Below are 21,219 nucleotides of genomic sequence, written 5' to 3' on the forward strand. Positions count from 1 at the left end.
ACTGTTTATTTCTTCTGCCTCTGAGGTCAAACAGGTCACACACCCCATGGTCTGGAATGATTGGCCCTGTCTGTAGGTCATATGGCATTGGCATTGTTTTGGATTGTATGATGAATTTGTGTTCACCAGTAGAATGTATTTCTGTTACCTGAGATTGTTTTTTTTTTTTTGGTCATTGCTTTCTGCTGATAGGACTTGCTGCAGAATTGTAAGGGTAGGCGCTTTCCTGTGTGTACATGTTTTAGGCTATTTCTGTTGTCTGCATTGACATATATTTTGTGCAGATCATGGACTGTTGGGGATGTCACACAATTATTAGTATACATAATGGATATCTGTTCTTCTTCGTCAGATCCTATGGTCCTGTGATCCGGACATTGAAATCAGCTTGGCTTTGTAGCTGTTTGGATGTTTTGGTGTTGGATTGATTTTAAGGTTTCAAGGATCATTTTGTGGTCTACTGTCCCTTCCACTTGACTATCAGCCTCAGTTGTTGTGAGTTGCTCATTAGAAGTCCCCATCTTTTTTGTTCATATACCCCGTCCCTTCATCCCACCCTTTTATTATTGCATTGTATCAAAATTATTTCTGAAGTAAATGCAGTGGAACATCAGCGATACAACCCTAAGTATTATGAACTGACCAGGGAACTTAAAAGGGTTTAAATCAGGGGTAGTCAACTCCAGTCCTGACAGGCTGGTGTTCTGGTTAAATGAGCTGGCTGGCAGTACACTGGTTCACTCAGTGATTAGATCACAGTAAATCATTTCATATGGGGGACAGTCTTCGGCTGTCATTCATGCGCTTATCAAGAAATGTAGCTAAAATGTCAGTTGGCATAAATGTTAAGGCTAATTACACATTTAAGGCCAGGGCAGGCGTTGGCATGGAAACCAGAAACAGATAAGGCCCTCTTTGCCCACCTCTGATTTAAACCCTAAAGTAGCGAACACAGTTATCTGCTTTAGCCTGCTCTAATCTCTTATGTGTGTGTGTGTGTGTGTGTGTGTGTGTGTGTGTGTGTGCATGCGTGCCACTACGTGTTGAGTGCACCAGTCTCCCTCAGCTAGTATAAAAGTTGCCTGGGAACAGAAGTTCTTCGCTGATCATGGTCCTGCTCTTACCCCCTTATTTTTTATTTTTTATTATGACCTTTTTCAGGTAACTTAACTTCTTTTGTGCAGATGATAAAAACTGTTTCTTGGGGTCCATCTAAAAGCTAGGGTTTCAAGAAGCAAGAAAAATCAAATAAGAGCAACAGTGCCCACTTGTGTACAATACAGCCTGTATTGGTGGACATACTGTCAAATGCTCTTCTTCATTTGCATTGTCCTAGATGCAGGTTACAGTGAGCTAGGGAGGCAGAAGTCACCAGCTTGAATGGTGCTCCCTTTCATTGGTTCTACACTGACATTGTGTTTTTTTATGATACAAATCATAAAATCATTATGGCAATTATATTATCATTATGGCAATAATCTCAACTTGCTTATTTTTAACTTAAAGATGGACCCATGTATCCTGCTTTGTGCATTTATTGTCAATAGCTTTCAGTTTGTCTGTAATTGGCTCACACTTAAGACATTGATTATGGAATACGTTGTGAAGACAGATTTTTTTTCAGACAGATAGTAGTATGTGTTTTACTAATAGTTTTAATCTTTGTGTCTGTTTGAGTACATTAATTACATCACGCCCACAGCTATGGTTTTGACTGGAGTGTCACACAGTGAATTACGACTCCACCACCGCGCAAGCTTGAATTATCAGAATCCACAAGTGGTCAGGTGGGTGGTGTATTATGTAAACTAGTGGCATATCTTAGCATTATTACTAAAGAATACAATGTGGGAAAGTCGTTGCAATCTTTAGTTTTCAAAGAAGAGCAAGAGTAAAGTGAAACAGTTTGCAAACTAAGACAGATGGTGGTTTACTGAAAAGAAGAAGTGGGCTTTATTTATTTAATTATTTATTTATTTTATAAATGATAAAATTTGTATTAAAATTGTTTGGAATTAACATTCGCCAGCATCATCATCATCATCATCTTCTTCCTCTTCATCAACACGAACACTGAGTGAATTATGGATAGCGGCCCTCCTTTGTGCAGTAATGATGATTTAAAGAGTTATCAGATTTGTTTGTTTTCTTCGAGTGAACACTGCACAACTGTGAACTGCTAGGAGGTGACTAACTCACTATAAGCTGACTTCATTCTCTCTGTTCCCTCTAGTCCACTGTGCATAAAAGCACATAAACCAACAAACCAAAGCCATTGTGAGTTTAAGACATACTAGAGAAGGTCTCTAACATCATTCCTGTCCCCCATTCTCACTCTCTTTGCAGCAAGTCATTGGGTTACTAATCTTGTTTTAATGTCTTGGGTTGCTTTGTTTTATAGCATATGGCATGGATGTTTCCCATGGTAACCAAGATATTTCGTCTCTCTTAAGAAATCTCGGGAAATGGAGCGACAGGAATATTCACTGACATCTTGTCCAAAGTGGAATCCACTTCACTTCTCTAAAATGGCTGCTGATGCTTGATATTTATACGGATGTGTTAAATCTTTATTTGCTGTTAAATATGACTGCACCCGTCATGATTGGCAAACTGCTCTATCGCTGATATGGAATGTAAGCTGGCCATGACTTATAGTCACAGTGTCCATTTTTAGAAAATAAAAGAATGGGAAAGGAATATCGTCATAGCAACCAAGGATGAAGCTGGATAATTCAAAAGTGATTTGCTCCGAGTGGGTGCAACTAGGGACAACATGTGTGTGTGTGTGAGAGTGTGTGGATGTGTGCATGCGTGTGCTTGTGTGTGCTTGTGTGTGTGTGTGTGTGTGTGTTTGTATGCACAATTTGGATGTACATACCCTGAGATTACATGTGACAGACTGCATGTTAACCTCATGTTTCATTTCAAATCAGATGTGCTTGAGTACAGAGCCAAAAGAACAGAAATTGTACCCCACTGTATCTCATAAGGTTATCATAATGTTTTAGCAGTTTGGAGGATGACATTGTATTATGCCTCTTTCACACAAAAGTGACTTGGACGCGTGGAAAGTAAGCTCAGTTAGTCATATTTTTCTCACTTTTCAAGATTCTTGGGTGTATGTATGCGTGTGTGTGAATAAATTGTAAATGCCACAGAACTGGATCCATCTTTGTGCAGTGGTACTGGAACACTCGGTTATTCAAGTTCTTTTGTTAGGGATTCCATCCATGTTCACTGTTCTTCCTATCCACCTGTTTAGAACCAGTTACCTTCATGCTAGGGCAGCCTGTAGCAAAGTGGTTTAGGGTACATGCCTGGGACGTGCAAGGTCGGTGGTTCAATCCCTGCTGAAGCCACAGTAAGATCTGCGCAGCCGTTGGATCCTTTTCATCAGTAGTCCCTAACCTGCATAGTCTTTGGACTGTGGGAGGAAACCCATGCAGACACAGAGAGAACATGCAAACTCCACACAGAGGGGCCCAGACGGGGCTCAAACCCAGGACCTTCTTGTTGTGAGGCAACAGTGCTCTCCACTGCTCCACCAAGCCACACAGGAACCGATAACCGCATGACCACTGCTAACGCAGTGCCTACGCCACCCCATGAGGACATTTGCAGCGCAGTTTTAAACCCCAGCAGGTCATGTTACTAAAGGCAACATGGTGACCCTTTTCATAAAGCATGATTCATACTCCGCTGCGGCACTTACGAACGTGTTCTGCATGCACTTCCGATCGCTGCGCCGCAATAAACGCTTCCAGCGATGTCCGTGTAATCAGTGTCGCAATAAACAATGCATAAAACGCTAATGCTAGCGATGATGAATCAAAAAACAATGCATAAAACGCTAATGCTAGCGATTATGAATTTAAAAAAAAGGCATAAAACGCTAATGCTAGCGATGATGAATGCTGATGAGCGGAGACGGACTTCAGAAAGACGGTCTCCCATGCATGTTCCATAAGCAGGGCAGCTCAGTCACTCGGTTTCCACAGTATAAATTAATCACCGAGACCCAACCTGGAGGATCGCGAACACAATGGGTACCATAGATTCGCTGGCACAGTGTGGAGCCGTCATTTTGTACTGCAAAAACCTCCTACTGCTCTAAAAAAAACGGACTAAAATAATAAATAAAAAGGCCTACAGTACAGAATCAGGTCTGCAAAGATGAATTCCCTGTTTGACTTTCACTTCTGACAAAGCGTAAGAAATGAAAGAAAGGGGGAAAGAAAGAATGACTAACTCAGATTGCCGGGGCTGAAAATCCCTGTGTCTGTGTTCTAAAGTGTTCAGTTGCATCATACCTAATGTTTTGCCATTATCTCAACAAATCTCAGCATTTTGCCTTTCTGTTTTTTTAAGAAACAGGGGGGAGGGGAGTTGTGTTTGGGGGGGGGGGGTCGTCTCAGCAAAGCGTCAAAGATTATGGAGACTGTGCTGTTGAGGCTTCTGAACATCCTTTCTCAGTCACCCCCATCATCTTCCTCCTCACGTAGCTGAATATTTCTCTCTCTGAGGCTCTGCTGATCTTGCCACACTGCAGACGAACGTTTCAAAGACCACATCAGTGATTCCACACAGTGCTCCACACCAGGAGCTCCACTCATCAAACACACATATTTGAAGTTTTCTGGCTTTTTTTTTTCTGGTGCAACTCGACTGCATTTTACAAATGCTGGGCGAATGTCAAAGAAGTGTTCCAGTTAAGTTTAGTGTTTAAGATTTCTCTCTCTCTCCCTCTATCTCTTTCTAAATAAATAAATGAATAATGCTTATGTTAATAATTTCAGTATTTTTCATGGAAAACCTGCAGAACAGAGCTGAGCTGAAGATAAATTGCTGTTTAAATGTATAACTGCTGTACAGCTATTCCTCTATGTATAAGTGGCACTGTGTACTTGTGCCAGTGTGAGTGTACTGTGTGTGACTGCAATTTAGTGTACTGTGTGAGTGTGAGTTTGTGTACTGTGTACCTGTGCCAGTGTGAGTTACTCTACTGTGTACCTGTGCCAGTGTGAGTGTTCTGTCTGTGGCTGCAATTTAGTGTACCGTGTGAGTGTAAGTGTACTGTGTGATTGTGTTAGTTAGTGTACTTTGTGAGTGTGTGTGTGTTTGTGTGAGTTAGTGTACTGAGGGAGTGTGTGTGTTTGTGTGATTTAGTGTACTGAGTGAGCGTGTGTGTTTGTGTGAGTTAGTGTACTGAGTGAGTGTGTGTGTTTGTGTGAGTTAGTGTACTGAGTGAGCGTGTGTGTTTGTGTGAGTTAGTGTACTGAGTGAGTGTGTGTGTTTGTGTGAGTTAGTGTACTGAGTGAGTGTGTGTGTTTGTGTGAGTTAGTGTACTGTGTACTGTGTGAATCCCAGTGCCTGCTGTGCTCCTGTATGACCCAGAGATCAGTCAGTTCCCTGAGTTTGCACTCCCCAATCATTCACCAATGAGAAAGAAATGCCCGACCACATCACTTCTGTCTGGTCACGAAAGCCTTTGAGACTTCCAGAGAGTATCGAATATGGAATTGTCAGGGTGTGAAAACGGCTGACGGGGGGGTGAAGCGTGCCCGGCGCGGGCGACGATAGCGGACGAACGGAAAGAGGCGGACCACGCCACACGCTCGGCGCGGCTGTAACACCTGCCAGCTCCGCCCGGAGGCTACGGGCCCGCCGGCGGGGGGGCAGCCCGGGCCCGTTTCGGCTGACGAGGCTCGCTGAGGCCACCAGCTGCCAGGCGCTGGAGGGAGGCGTGAGACCGGTCGTGTTGTTTGGCTTCCCTGCGCTCGCGTTATTACAGCGCCGCTCAGGCCCTCTCCCCAGAGCTTTCGCTGCTGCTGGACGCTTTCTCTCGTTTTTTCCCCCCCCTTTTCTTTCGTGATCTGCATCCTACAGAGGGGATTGACAGTGATGCAAGATGGAGGATGGTTAGGCCAGAAAGAGAGAATGCTGTCGGTGAATACCTGATTCGTATGCACCTGCGGGTGGGGGTGTTTTCTTCTTATTCGTGTGATTCGCATTCTACAAAGGAGATTGATGGTATTGAAGGACGGCCAGTCGGAATAAAAAGCTCTGTTAGGATTAGGGTGGCATGTTGTTTTTTGTTTTGTTTTGTTCATTCTTTCCGCATTGTGTTTCATCTCCCAATGATAGTAGACGCTTTCATCGTTTCTCTTCTATATTATATTCTATTTCTTTGGACTGTTGAGCATCTATTGTCATGGTAATTGAAAATATCCTTACAAAACGCATAAATCCTTTTTTTCCTGGTTACTTTGTCTATTTCAGAGCATAATTTGTCTATTTTTTTATTTATATATATTTTTCTTGCTCAGTACATTACACACTGGGGGAAGGAGCGCACCCGAGGGATTATTGTACTGTGTGTATTAAGTCTTTGTTTTTACATGAGTGTCTAACTGCTCCTTTCTCTATTAAGCCCAGGTTATTAATATGCACATGTTTATCACACACGCTGGCCACTTTGAAAAAGGGCTGAGATTAATTTCTCGGTTGGTGTTCTCTTTTGTTACTGCAATTTATCACGTTCAAGCACATTTCAGTGAAATTTTTCGAATTATCTGTGTTCAAACACAAAAGAACTGCACAAAGTTATATATAGTATATACAGGGAGCATTTTGTTCACATGTGGTAGAATGAATAAAGGGTTTATAATTTCTTAAAAAAGAAAAAAGATAGCCTGGTGTAGTCTACATTACTGAAGACACTGTTATCCAGAACAACTTGCACACTTTACCCAACTGAGTGTTTGAACAGTACTCTACATGTAGCTGGATACTGAAGAAATTGAGTAGTGCCTTACTCAAGGTTACACTAGGAGAGCCCTACCCTGGAATCAGTGGTTTAACCTTTACGTAACAAGCCTAGCTCCTTAGCAACTATACAACTCTGAAGAAGTGTATGAACTATATGCAGTATATGCCATTATTAACTATACTAATTTAAATGTATATTACATGTATATTATAACGTTTTATAATTAATATTTTACTCTTGGATTCAGTGATTCAGTAGGATAATACAATATAAGGGCGTAGGTCTGTGCCGGCTTTTAAATCCCTACTCCCCAGCTAGACCACTCCGGTCTGCCAGCTCTGGTCGCCTTATGGTTCCCTCGCTACGAGCACCTGGCGGTCGAGCTGCACGTTCACGCCTGTTTTCCGCTCTGGTGCCTCAGTGGTGGAATGACTTGCCTACCACTGTCAGGACAGCAGAATCCCTCCCCCTATTTCGACGCAGACTAAAAACACACCTTTTCAAACTCTACCTCAGTCTTCCCTCCTGATTTCCCCCGCCCCCCTTTCTGATATCCCTATCCCTCTTGTCTAACGCCCCCAAAAAAAGAAATTGCACTTATGATGACTATATGTTTAGAACAACACTTCATGTGTATTTTACTAGTTATGGATGTGATGCTTTAACTTGTGGAAGAACCTATGAACCTATCGCTTTGGATTAAAAGCGTCTGCTAAATGACAAAAATGTAATGTAAATGTAAAATCAAACCCGACTAGGCATCAAGCAGCACAACAAGAGTCACCAAGCTAAAGGACAAAGGTTTCCAGCCAAGGAAACTAATTACACACAGGAAGTGACATCACTTCCTGCATCACTCATGCTTCTGAGCTTGCAGTTTCGAAGTAATCATGTTTCCATACAAAGCTGTTGGTTTAATATTTTACAGGGAACTTAAATCTATTTTTAATCATCTTTTTTTTTTTTTTACTTCCAATTATGGTCAGATATGGAACTATTCGCTGCTTCTGTTTTCTCTGCACAGGACTCTTCAGAGAATTAAAATTCATTAAATTCAGCAGCTACTTGCAATATTACCAGGAAGCGCACGGTTATATATTTAACTGGAGCCATTGCCGTACAGATGAATGACTTTGAATGAGTTCTTCCTCTGCGCTCTGTGCTGAGATGTTTCACGGCTGGAGCTGTTTGTGTGGCTCGGCCCGTGCAGGTCTCTGTCCGGCCGGATCGTGGGCGGCGTCTGGTGGTTCTTCACCCTCATCATCATCTCCTCGTACACGGCGAACCTGGCAGCCTTCCTCACGGTGGAGAGGATGGTGTCACCCATCGAGAGCGCTGATGACCTCGCCAAGCAGACGGAAATCGCCTACGGGACCCTGGATGGGGGCTCCACCAAAGACTTCTTCCGGGTGAGAGGTCATCAGGAAGTGTGGGTGTGTGGAGGGGGGGTGTCGAACATAGCATAACCATATTGATGAGAACGGGCCATTCATCCCAGCAATGCTCACCTTTACCTGCCACTGGTATAGTATATACTGTGTAGTTTGCCTAAAAGCTAAATAGTCTGTCTAATCTGCTTTGATAGTTTTCCTCTTTTATCAATGAGTGTGGAGTTTTAAGCTAATGGGAGCCCCGCCGTTTATGTGTTCAAGAAACCTGCAGTCACTTTCGCTGTCAAAAAATTTCCCAGTGGAGAAGACATGCTGTCTTCGTCTTTGAGCCCACAGGCAAAGCCACATGCACCATCTTTTTATTAATTATTTATTTACAACCACTACTCACAATATTTATCTACCATATAAAGATGTGCCAGACTCAACAGAACATTGTGGTGACTGGTATAGGTGGAGGTGGGGTTGAAACTAAAAATAACTATGCAAGAAACAAAAGAGATATAATGTTTACCACTGCCACACATTTAGCCCAACTGAACTGGGAGAGCATATTTGTTGCTCAGAGATGTTGCATTGCTGGTCGTTTAAATTATTCCAGGTAGGAGGATGAAGGTATCAATGGAAGAGATGTGGAGATGTGGAACCGTTGAACGTTGACTGTGCCTATTCCGTTATTCACCTCCCTGTTCATTCTTTTTTCCTCCACAGAGGTCAAAGATCGCGGTGTTCGAGAAGATGTGGTCGTACATGAAGTCGGCCGACCCGTCGGTGTTTGTGAAGACGACGGACGAGGGCGTGGCCAGGGTTCGGCGGTCGAAGGGGAAGTACGCGTACCTGCTGGAGTCCACCATGAACGAGTACATCGAGCAGCGCAAGCCGTGCGACACCATGAAGGTGGGCGGCAACCTGGACTCCAAGGGCTACGGCGTGGCCACGCCCAAGGGCTCGGCTCTGAGGTACGTGTCGCCGCGGCAACCGCCGCCCGTCGTTTTCACGCACAAACACGCATGATTTCCTCGACTCAAACACACTGATGAGGTACACTGTAAAATGTCCGCTGTTAAGTCAACCATCACAGAGCACATGTGGTCCCTATTAGACTCAGATGTCCTCTCTTCGTGTTGAATTTACACTGGACATTTTACTGAGTGACTGTGTGGGTGATTTCATGGTGATTGAGTCCGCATAGGACACTCTTGGAAAAATCTTCCACTGCCACTGAAACAAACGAATTGAAAAGGAGACACAGAGCGGTCTGTTCAGTAAAGGCTAAACTGTGATAATACAGACAGAACTGGCATTATTGCTAACCGTGTGCATCCTCTTTCACCATTAAACAGCCCAGAATGCCGATGGCATTGTGATTACAGAGCTGTGACTGAGAATCCTTCAGCATGCGTATAAACTGACTTTGGGACGTCTGTGCTCTGTGTTAACTTCAGAAAATGCCTTTACATTTCATATGCCCGTCTCTTAACAAGAACTCAAGGAAGTGCTTGTTTTTCATTTGGTGTAGCACGCATTTTTAACTGCATACGACGTAGAAGTAGAACAGGTTCATATCAATTCATTCATATCGTTTAAAAATGCACTGCAAAAAAATGCTCATTGCAAAACCTCAGACTACACTAAGTATAATATATTTGCAGGAATGTATGTGTATTTTAAATTCAACGGAATGAAATGCAATAAAAAAATATATAAAATACAAATATAATTTAGTTGTACATGGTGTACAACACGGGGCATATGAAATCATGAAGGTATCCTAATGAAATGTCTAATGTATAAAAAATTTTTTTTCCATTTCGACACTGATATAAGGTTGTTAAATATTCATTTAAGTGATGTTCAAGGAAGGAAGAAACTATTCACCCCTTGAAGAGTTTTCTTTTTTTTTTGCCCCAGAACATGAATCTGACATGATATAATGAAATGGACATTTTTTTATATGAATCCACATGTGAAACAAAAGTCAATTTAACTTACAGAAGTGTGAAATTCCATTTATTTTTCTGGAATCACATGAGCCATTATTATTAGACAAAACAGACATTCAACAAATTGTGTGATTTTAATAATGGGTGCCTGAACTAATTTAGGATTCCCATAGCAATGGTGTTAATTAATGTATTAAATTATTTACTATTTGTGCATGTGTATGTGTGTGTGTGCGTGTGTGTGTGTGTGTGAGTCTCTCTCTGTCTGTCTGTGTGCATGCTTTAAGCTCTGAGGCAAGAACTCTGGGAAACTTTTTAAAGGGATGTGAATAGTTTCTTCAGGCACTGTGTATACTGAAAATCAGTTGAAGAGTACTTGAAAAATCTTTAGGAATCCTACAAATCCACATCACATTCACGTGAGCCAGCACCTACATTTTAGTATTTTTATGACTGTTTTTTTAGTTGACCCATCTTGCATATAAATATGTTTTTTGGGGGAAGGAAGGTAAAATAATATATTTGGTGGATGCCAGGGGGATTGGGGCAGGTTTGGGGCAGGATCAGCATAACTGTGGTGAGTCATTTAATGAATTTAAGAAAGTACTACTCTATTATTATTATTATTATTATTATTATTGGTAGTAGTTGTTGTAGTAGTTGGAGTAGCAACAGTAGTAGTAGTCTAGTCGTATTCCAAATGTTTTATATTTTAATAATTGTTGGTATTATTAAATTTGACAGTTTAAGGTCTTGTCACAGTACCAGTCCCAACTCTAAAGCCAGAAGTTCATACAAAAAGCTTTTCCTGTATTTGGCACTTTGCTTCAAATGAGTTGGATTGTGGGTAATGGCCCTGTGATTAAAAAAAAAAAAAAAAAAAAAACCCTGGCGGGTGTACTTACCCATGAGCCACTTCACCCTGTAGATACTGGAGTTAAGCCTGGTCTGATGACTCAGTAAGCTCTTTACTGAGCTTATGTGTAATGTGGAAGGCCTGAAAACTCTGATGCTTGCTGAAATGTATAATTTAAAGACAGGGTCCAAACTCTGCCGAGAGTCAGAATGAATCCCCCATTCATCATAGATCTGCTGTTGCTGTCTGCAGTAGAAACATATACATATACTACATTCATTTGATTATGAATTCAGAAATGTGTTCTTCTGCATCATTCTGGTATGGATTTTTTTCTGAAGAGGAGAGCATTATGAGGGCCATTTGATCAGCTCATTCAGTAATGGACTACCTGACTCATCCAATAGTATTCAGATTATTCAAATTCCTGCATTTTTCGTACCATTCTTTGTTCACAGACCTGAAAGGTCTCTGTTCCAAATACATGAATATGTCAGAGATTCTACTGTATGTGGTCTAGCCGGAAATACAGATATTTCTCTGAATGTGATATTTCATTGTATTACTCCAGAGAGATTGTATGAAGGAGCAGAAGGGAGAACAGGACGTGAACTCATCTTTTCGGATATGCCCAGTGCTTTTCAAATGATCCTCATAGCTTTCAATGAAAACAAGCTCACATGATGTTTGAATGCATTCAATGTGATGTTATCCATGAGCCTTGCAGTAGGAATGTGCTTCCTTCCTTTCTGTTTTGAGACATGTTCAGAATTTCCTTTCCATTTTTAGTTGAGAGAGGCCTGCAATCAAACAATCCTTAATCTTTGAATGAAAAATAAATGCAAAGGATTTGAAATATTCTTGATTGAATTTTGATTGCGCTGAACCTGTAACTGCAAACGCGATTAAGAAACGCATTTATTTGTATGTCAGAGTTAAGGAGGTACAGATTGATTGATTCCAGGCCCAAATCATCTCACCAGAACACTGCCGCCTCCAAAAAGACAAAAAAACAAACAGTAATTCTCATCAGAACCAGTTCCACAAAACAAGATGTGTATTTCTGTCCATCACCCATGAATAAACTGACTTCTTTCTGAATCACCGAAAAGAAAGAATTCAGGGGGTTTTACTGAGAAAGACAGCAGACGCAGGCCACAGTGAACCCTGCGCTCTGGCCAATATTGTTTGCATTCTCAATGACAATGCAAAGAAAGGTTGTCCACAGCAGGGGAGCGAACAGGAGGTTAGGGGAAGGGAGGAGGGAATATCTCTGTGTTCTTTACACTGCACTTCGCATCTGGAAAATAGACCCGCTACACTAGGAACCCAGGGGTGAAAGTGTCGGCTTTGGTGTCAGTTTCAAATCCATGTTATTAATGCCCAGTCAGTTATTGGCCAGTGCATCAATACGGAGCATGGATTGAACACGTAGACCTTATGCTTCACCTGAGGGAACCTTAGCTATGCACACTCAGAAACTTCTGAAGGGCTAGTCAGACTTTAAAGGTGGCAATGCTACCCTGCACATAGCTGATATTTGACTTCCTTCTCATGTCTTGCTTGGTAAAATCTGCTTTAGTATGGCCACTGGGCATAATTTTCCATTAAAGCAGAGACAGATTTTTTTTTTTATTCATTTCACAACTGCTTTCTAATTTGGACTTGTAAGCTGCAGAAGCAGCCAGTGCCACTGTACACCCCACTACACTCTCAGAAATAAAGTGACAGTGGAGGTACATTTTTGTTCTTCAAGGATCAAATGCCCCAAATGTACCCTGAAAGTACAGTAATGTTTTCTTTGCATACAAATGAGTATGTTTTCCAAGCAAAAAAGGTACAAATTAATTATATATCGCTGGCTAGGGGTACAATTTTATGTACCTATAGGGTATAGTATGCCAGTGATAAGCATTTGTACCTTTTTAGGAACTTTATTTCTGAAAGTGTATGGTAAACAAAACTTGATGAATAAAAAAACAAGAGCTATATCAAAGGGACTGTTTATTCATATATCTCAATCTGTATCTCGCCGTTACTGTTAACTCCTCTCGATTAACGCTGACCGGTATCATTTTATCATTTCAAGAAACCCAGTAAACCTGGCAGTGTTAAAACTGAACGAGCAGGGCCTGTTGGACAAACTGAAAAACAAATGGTGGTATGACAAGGGCGAGTGCGGCAGCGGGGGAGGTGATTCCAAGGTCAGCCTCCATTTTGAGCCGTCCGGCGGTAACCACCACACGGGGGGTAACCGGCAACCGCGCCAGGCAAACACGTCGGCCGCCACACCCCTGGCCTTTGACCCAGTACTGGGGTGGGAGGAGAAGAACTTTCATTCACTTTTATTTCACTTCTTTTTCTTTTTTTTTAATTGACAGTTTGATGTATCTTGGAGAATTCCGTCAGCTGCCCTCAACCGACAACAAAATCACATTTAAAGTAATTCTGCACTCTGCAGACGATCAATGGGTGTCTATATCACCAGCGGTTGGGTTTGCAATGTTATTCAACTAATTCATGAAGAGAATAACGTCAATCAGGTTGATATTTACATTGTTTTTTAAGTTCTTGGACCGTTTATTTATATCTGATATCTAAATTAATTTGCCCCTCTGTCCTGGTTCGTTTGTAGGGAATTTAAAAAAAAAACCTTTTTGACATAACCGAGTGTTTACTGTTTGCCGGTTACCCAAAGTGATATAGTAATACACATCTCGCAGTAGGGAGGAAGGACACAATGGCTAGATGGAGTATTAATGCATATCACTTTCACAATGTGCCAGACAATGACTGTGTTAATTTCTGTCTTATTTATATTCACATAGAATATCTAAATATATTTTCATGGGTGTGTATGTCTACTGTGCTGCCGAATAACATAAAATAACATGAAACAATGTTATTTATGTTATTTCCCCACCATGAAGAATCCCAGTTAACCTAGCGGTGTTGAAGCTCAATGAGCAAGCCGTCTTAGACAAACTGAAAAACAAATGGTGGTACGATAAGGGCGAATGTGGAAGCAAGGACTCCGCGAGAAAGGTCAGTCCAGCGCTCGGTTCCGACCCAACAGCGAGAACGGTCACTCGGCCTTAAGGCCTCCCGTCCGGACCCCCCTTCCATGCTACCTCTCCAACCTGCCATTTACCCAAACAGCCAGACCCCCCTCCCCTCCCACCCCTGTCCCCCTGTCAGTCAGCCTTTGCATTATGGTTCAGGTGAATAACAACTAACCGGAAAATAATATCCGCAGTCAGTCAACCAATAGCCTGTGAAATAACCCATCAATCAACCAAACAAAAATCATCAATCAGCATATGACAGCAATGACATATTTGTGAATAATTTCAGAAAATGTTTATTTTTGACACAATTATAATCATTGGGGGGTGCAAAAAAGAATACAAAAAAGATACTATATAGGCCTTATAGAGTCGATAGAGCCCAATATAGAGTCTAATTTACATTTACAACTATATTTATGAAAGAAATCACTGAACAAAATGGTTACAGCAAATTTTTCATCATGAAAAAAAAAATCTATAAAAACAATTCTCCCCCGGTCCTGTAATAGCAGGATCAACCTGAACAAAAGAGACTGTGAGCCTCGTCTTAAAGATGACAGATGAAGTTTAAAATGCTTTAGAAACAGTCTTAACTGATTGTGACAGCTCCCAGAATAATCTGGAGAACACAGCTGAGACAGAAGAAAAGAGCCTGGGGCTTCCAGAAAATGTAACGGAGGCGATTGATGATGCTGAGACCACTGACATCCTCTCTTACCTTCCTGATCTCTGTGGACGATAGTCTCTGTACTGTACTGCCTTCCTGATCTCTGTGGACAATAGTCTCTGTACTGTACTGCCTTCCTGATCTCTGTGGACAATAGTCTCTGTACTGTACTGCCTTTCTGATCTCTGTGGACAATAGTCTCTGTACTGGCTTTCTGACCTCTCTGGACAATAGTCTCTGTGCTGCCTTTCTGATCTCTGTGGACGATAGTCTCTGTACTGGCTTTCTGATCTCTCTGGACAATAGTCTCTGTACTGCCTTTCTGATCTCTATGGACGATAGTCTCTGTACTGCACTGCCTTTCTGATCTTTGTGGACGATAGTCTTTGTACTGCACTGCCTTTCTCATCTCTGTGGACGATAGTCTCCGTGCTGCCTTTCTGATCTCTGTGGATCCATGGCGATGTACAAAAACAATATACCATCCATACACTTCTGTTCTTGCTGTTGTGAAACTCAAATATGCTTGTGGAAGAATAAAGTACCAAGTGACTGAATCTTAATTTAAAAACATAATGAAGTAGATCCACAAAAATCCTCAGCTTAAATCATCTCTCTGTCCCATTTCCTGCATTGCTCATGGTTTGTTGGTGAGGGGGCAGAAGAGCACACAAACAACAGGTCCTTTGTTTTCCGACTAAGAGAAAGTCATTTTAGTGTGGGCAAGAATAAAGTATTTAGTCATGCGGCACTTGCTGACCAACAGCAATATTGAGAGTTTAGAGGAATTAAAAATAATGGTAACTATGGTAATTTATGGTAATAAACTATGGTAATTTATTTGCCAGCCATTTGTCTGATTTATCCATTTTGCATCTTGAGGAATCAGAAGCCACAATATCCCCCAAGGATTAAATAAAGAAAATATGATTAACTCCCATTTTAGGAATGCAGAAATGGTTATCCATAATGCAAGCATTACAGTTCTCCCTGCATCAACCCGCATCATACCGAAAAAGAAAAAAGAAAAGTGTAAATGGCAGTTTGGAGAGTAAGGCAATATCTATTTATGATTGAATAGCCGCAACCCACTGTTTCCCCCTCTATGTTGGAACATGCATGTTACTGGATGAGAACCTAATGTCCGTACGTGAGATCGTTGACTCGCTCGTCAGATTGCATGTGATTGAGACCTACCGCCCCTCTTTTGTGATGTCATAGCTAAAATGGCCCTGCCCATAGTGAAGGCAACCCAGAAATACGGTGTCCATCTTAGGTCATGTGATTCCAAGTTCTGAGGAACAATGTTTTGTCACATTTGATCAAAATATCTGTTAATCTGTTTACAGCTGATTGATAGCCACTTAGCAGTGAAGCAGCCTTACAGGGAAATGGAGTTCCAATTCCCATATATATTGAAGCTAATAAATCTTTTTCCCTAGTTAACAGTTTAAACATTAGATTAGCCTGCCACCTAACGTGTGGGTATGCCACAAAAAGTATTCTATACATATGTCATAGTTTCATTCAATAACTAATGTTGTTTCATTCCTGTTTTGACCTTTGAAAACTCCCACCCTCCAGATCAGTTTGCTAAAAGGGGGTTTAGAAACGGACAGTCCTAAAATGGACACCGTACAGAAGAGGCGCCCAGTGCTACCCGTTGTTTGTAGAAACCATTTGATTTAGCCTGAAACAATCCCCTGAAAAACAGCTGACGTTTCATTCCCCTCCTGCATGGTGTCAACCGCAGAAAAGTCCCACAGCCACACCCAGAAAGTACGGCTTATAGCGGAGGTTAAAATAATTATGTCTGTGTGTTTACTGTATGTATGTTTCTGTGTTCACTGTAACATTCACTTATAGTGGTTAGGTTTATTTGAGACTTGCTAGCCAGCTATCCTCTGTAGATGATTGCATTTATCCTGACCTGTTTGTGATCTGTGCATGTTGATGTGCATGTTCCTTTCAGTCCTACCTGTCTCTATTCTTAATCATCAAGAATATCCCATGTCTGAATACGAATAATACTTGTTCATTATTGATAGTTAATCAGTTTTGGTAAATATAAAGTGGTGTGCTGTACATTTACTAATTACCAATTAAAATACAATTGGCTACAGTTTTGATCTGTTTATTATTGATCTATATGGATTTGCAAATTGTGCTACAATGGTCCAGCAAAATTTGATTAAAAATCTAATGTGAAAACATGTAGTGATTTGTACTTTGAGAACATGCGAATATGTTAAAATAGTAGCAGTGTTGTGCTGAACGCAGCATCTGAGGGTGTGTGACTCCCACTTTCCCCATTTCCAGGACAAGACCAGTGCTCTCAGCCTCAGTAATGTGGCTGGAGTCTTCTACATCCTGATTGGAGGGTTGGGCCTGGCCATGCTCGTAGCCCTGGTCGAGTTCTGCTACAAGTCCAGAACCGAGTCCATGAGAATGAAGGTCTCTGTTTACGTATCGCAGGCCTTTTTCAGGTTCAGCACGGACAACAGGGAGGTGTTCCGGCTCCTTCTACTGTTACAGAGCTACAGCCCGCTATCATTCCTCACCATCGATCTCAAACTCAAATCCTGGAGGGCCGCTGCATGTGCTGGTTTTTTTGTGTTTTTTAAGGCCTTAATTTAAGTCATTTGTTAGACTTTCTATACACATCATATTTCCAAGGAGTAATTTGGCTGCTGATTGAAAGAAAATCACAAAAACCAGCAGAGCCTTCGGCTCTCCAGGACTGGATTTTGAGACCCCCGCACTAACCAATCACAGGCATAATTGTGCTGACAATTATACCTGACAATTCTGTCATTACCACACGCATTTCTATACAATTACATCTTTTTAAACATTGCCAACAGAATATTCCCGTGGCAATCTTGAAATGTTGCCAACTACAACAAATCACCATAATCTCATTTTGTGAGTATTTACTGTGATCAATATGACAGAGCAGTCAAATTACCTGTACACTGCGCACAGCATCAGAGCAGAAATCACTGTCAGTGAAATAAATGAGTGTACAATCATAGCCCTCTGCTTTCTGTAAATTGTTCTGGAATGAAATCATCCATACAGTCAACACGCACGTCCCCAGAACACAGATCATTAACTACAGCTTGAAGCCTAGAGGCTTTCATCATAATAAACTAATGCAAGTCATTTTTTAGGAAACAACAATGGAGCAGTGCTTTCATAATTTGTTGGAGGTTAGGTCTACCTTCTTACCCTATGAACTAACTGAATGGCTCTGCAATTTGTGAAAAATGTCAGTGAGAATTATAATGCATTGAGTCATACAAATCAGACAACACAATGCGAATGAAACAAACATTGTGAACATACAGAATAACTCATACACCCTTTATTATGATTATTTTTCTATTCTTTGCTGTAATTGTACGAGGGAATACATTATTGAAAATGATAAAAAGCATACAGTATATTGTACAGCTTTTCTTTACGCCTTTGAGGTCCAGGGGTCAGAAAGTAAAAGTACTGCCATGTGTTTCTTCTACCCATGTACTCATGGCAGCTGATTTCACTCATTAGTTCTGCCTCCTGGCTGAAAAGTTGAGTTAATTAGCAAATCCAGCTGGTTGGAGTAAAATACTGGGGAGGACTTTTACTTTCTGAACCTGGATTTCTCAGCTCAGTTGCAGAAGAGGGGGTGACGCTTGTGTGGCGGTGAGTTCCGATGCCCGCTTCTGATTTGACCGCGTCCCCGCTCGCTCTCCCTTTCAGCAAATCATCAACGACGCGATGACGAGCTCCACGCTGAACCGGGCGAGCGGAAACGGCAGCGGCGGCGGGGAGAACGGGCGCGTGGTGGCGCACGACTTCCCCAAAGCGGCGCAGACTCTGCCCTGCATGAGCCACGCGGGAGACATGGGCCTGGGCGCGTCCGGGATGTGATTCGCTCACGCGCCGCCGCCATGGAAACACCGACGACCACGCCGGCGTCCGCGACGGCGTCGGGCGACTCCGTAACGACAACAGCGGGAGGAGCGTCGCGCTGCAGAAACCTGCGCATCCGTCAACACCTACTGCCAAAATGGACTCTTCTGGAACTACTATAGACTACTAACTATCGCTACCGATAAAAAAAGAGAAAAAAGACACTTTTCTAAAGAGAAATTGTTTGTTTAAAAATGATCGTCTGCTGCAATAAAGAAGCCGTCCCGTCAGAACTTTTAAGAAGTGTACATTTCGTGTCGAGAAATGGGAAGACTGCCCCCACCCCCACCCCACTACCCCAAAAAAGTGACACTTTCTTCTCTGTGCCTGTTCTTTAGTCCTGTTTACGTTTTCTCCACATGCGATATTTGGATTATTATCAGTGTTGAACTGTTGTTTGCCTCTTCCTTTTTCCTTACTACAGCATCACATGGAAAGTGTATTAAAATCCTGTTTTATCCTAATGCCTATCACAAATGTGCTGTTTATACAGTAAGATGTTTTTGCGTGGCAGAAGTGCAGGTTGTGTTGGATGAGCACAGTATGCTGTCGTGGATTATCTGTTTGTGAACTCATCCACACAGTCATCCACACAATTAACCACACAATCAACCACGCAGTCATCCAAACAATCAACCACAGTCATCCACACAATTCACCACACAATCAACCACACAATTAACCACACAATCAACCACACAATCATCCACACAATCAACCACACAATCATCCACACAATCAACCACACAATCAACCAAATTTTGTCTTTTTTAAAAATCTATCAGATATGTCCCAGTATATGTGCACCCTATTGGCAAAATTAACCGGATTTAATTCAGGCAACATGTTCCTAAAAATAATCTCTTACATTATGAGTCAACATAAATTAAATGTCAATTGCAAAAAGCAAAAAGAAAGAAAATCTATGGTTTTGTCTTCAGGCTGGTGCTGTGACAGGGTCCTGTGGGTATTGTGGATATTGTCCTGAGCACGGGGCTTGCTAGATCATCAAGCAAAGAATGTTTATTTTCTTTATTCTAGTTAGTCCTTATTCTGCAGTCAGGTTGAACTGGGTCAAGGGAGAAGAATTAACCGGCGTATTTGTTTTCCATATCTTTGAAACACAGCTGGTCCGAAATGTATTTTATTTCCTTTGTAAGACAACATAAGTTTATACTCTGCTCCGGGGGGACAAGCAGCCTAATATATGTCAAGGATATATGCTGCAGCTGCTGAATCATTCCTGGCCTTTATTTATGGGATTCTTTGACAGATTGCAGTGTTTTCAGAAAAGTGACAGTGTACATCTTTATTTAGTGCCCATGCAAAATGACAAGGCTTGGCTGTGCGTTTGTGTTGTCTGTGTGTTTGTATGTATGTATAGACATAAATATTGTAAATAACTTTTCAAAGTTATCTGTCATCTTATCCTTTTCCAAAGATGGAGCCTGTTGGCGGTGAAGAAAGACCTGCCACATCAGATTTTGTGTAGGAGAGGAGGAGAGATGGGGTAAAAAGACAAGCCATAGTGCAGCCCTACGAGTGGAGCTAGAGTGTGTGACGGAATAGAAAGTACATGTCCTACAGTGCACTGTGCAGAAATCCATTTTTACAAAATAATCGCCTTGAAGTACAGAGAGAATTCAATCATGTTGATCGTCCATTTTATTTGACTCTTGGTTCCAGGAATTGTATTGTGACAGTTGAGTCTATTTTCACGTTTGCAACAGCCAATCAGTGAGTCACATTTCTTGTCACATTTTTGTTCCAGCTTGTGGGCACAGCAATACCAAGGCTGCATAGGACAGCGGACTTCATGCGTACCATGAATCCGCACTCCACACTTGATTTTCTGTGATTAAACAAGATGGTTTGAAAAACAATCATTTTCTTATGATTTTTAACTGAGTTTAAATATATATATGTGTGTATATATATATATATATATATATATATATATATATATATATATATATATATATATATATATATATATTACATATGTACCTATTAACATCTTATATCAATCTGATTAAGCAACTAATGCTTTAATCGTAGGCTATTTTTAAGTAAAAATGGATTTGTTTTTTTAATGTGAAATTTTTACATTTTAATATGCAATGCAATCCATGGGGAAAGCGAATCCAATATTAAAATTGCAAGCATCATGCAGGTGGCGCTAGCTGGAGAAAAACCAGCCCTACAACTCCGAGTTTGCTTGGACATGCTTATAAGTTTTGAATGCAGCATGGTCATAAAAACTGCACTGCCTGCATTGTAAACAGGGCTCTTTTATCAGGGCACAGTGACTGCTTAACAACATCACTTGCAAGCAACAACAAAAAAACATTCACGGATACCTTATCTAATCGACTAAACAACAATGGTGATGAGCAAATTTCCAATGACTTATCCGATGCAGCTAGACTGGCAGGATTGCAGCTCGCTGTAATCAGGATTGCATAAAAATGCAAGCCAACATTGTCAAGGACAATGGGTTAGAAGTAGTCAAGACAGCTCACACTGGGTTCCAAGGAAAATGTATGTCTATGTAAACAGTAT

General features: G+C 41.4%; 1 protein-coding gene across 3 annotated transcripts in view; it reads left to right on the forward strand.

Annotated features, from left to right (window-relative positions):
* The window catches only part of LOC133132295 (glutamate receptor 1-like), a 78,829-nt gene extending 58,289 nt beyond the window's left edge, over positions 1 to 20,540 (forward strand). The window contains exons 12-16 of one of the 3 annotated variants that reach the window (XM_061247636.1): positions 7,983 to 8,181; positions 8,875 to 9,122; positions 13,052 to 13,166; positions 17,017 to 17,151; positions 18,445 to 20,540. In XM_061247636.1, the coding sequence (XP_061103620.1) occupies positions 7,983 to 8,181; positions 8,875 to 9,122; positions 13,052 to 13,166; positions 17,017 to 17,151; positions 18,445 to 18,615 (868 nt within the window). In that variant the 3' untranslated portion in view covers positions 18,616 to 20,540. Of the gene's footprint in view, positions 1 to 7,982; positions 8,182 to 8,874; positions 9,123 to 13,051; positions 13,167 to 13,892; positions 14,008 to 17,016 lie in introns of all 3 variants that reach the window. The other 2 variants (XM_061247638.1, XM_061247635.1) reach the window with 2 other exon arrangements.
* The last annotated feature ends 679 nt before the right edge of the window (positions 20,541 to 21,219 follow it).

This window comes from Conger conger, chromosome 7, assembly GCF_963514075.1.
Source record: "Conger conger chromosome 7, fConCon1.1, whole genome shotgun sequence".
Classification (NCBI taxonomy): Eukaryota; Metazoa; Chordata; class Actinopteri; order Anguilliformes; family Congridae; genus Conger; species Conger conger.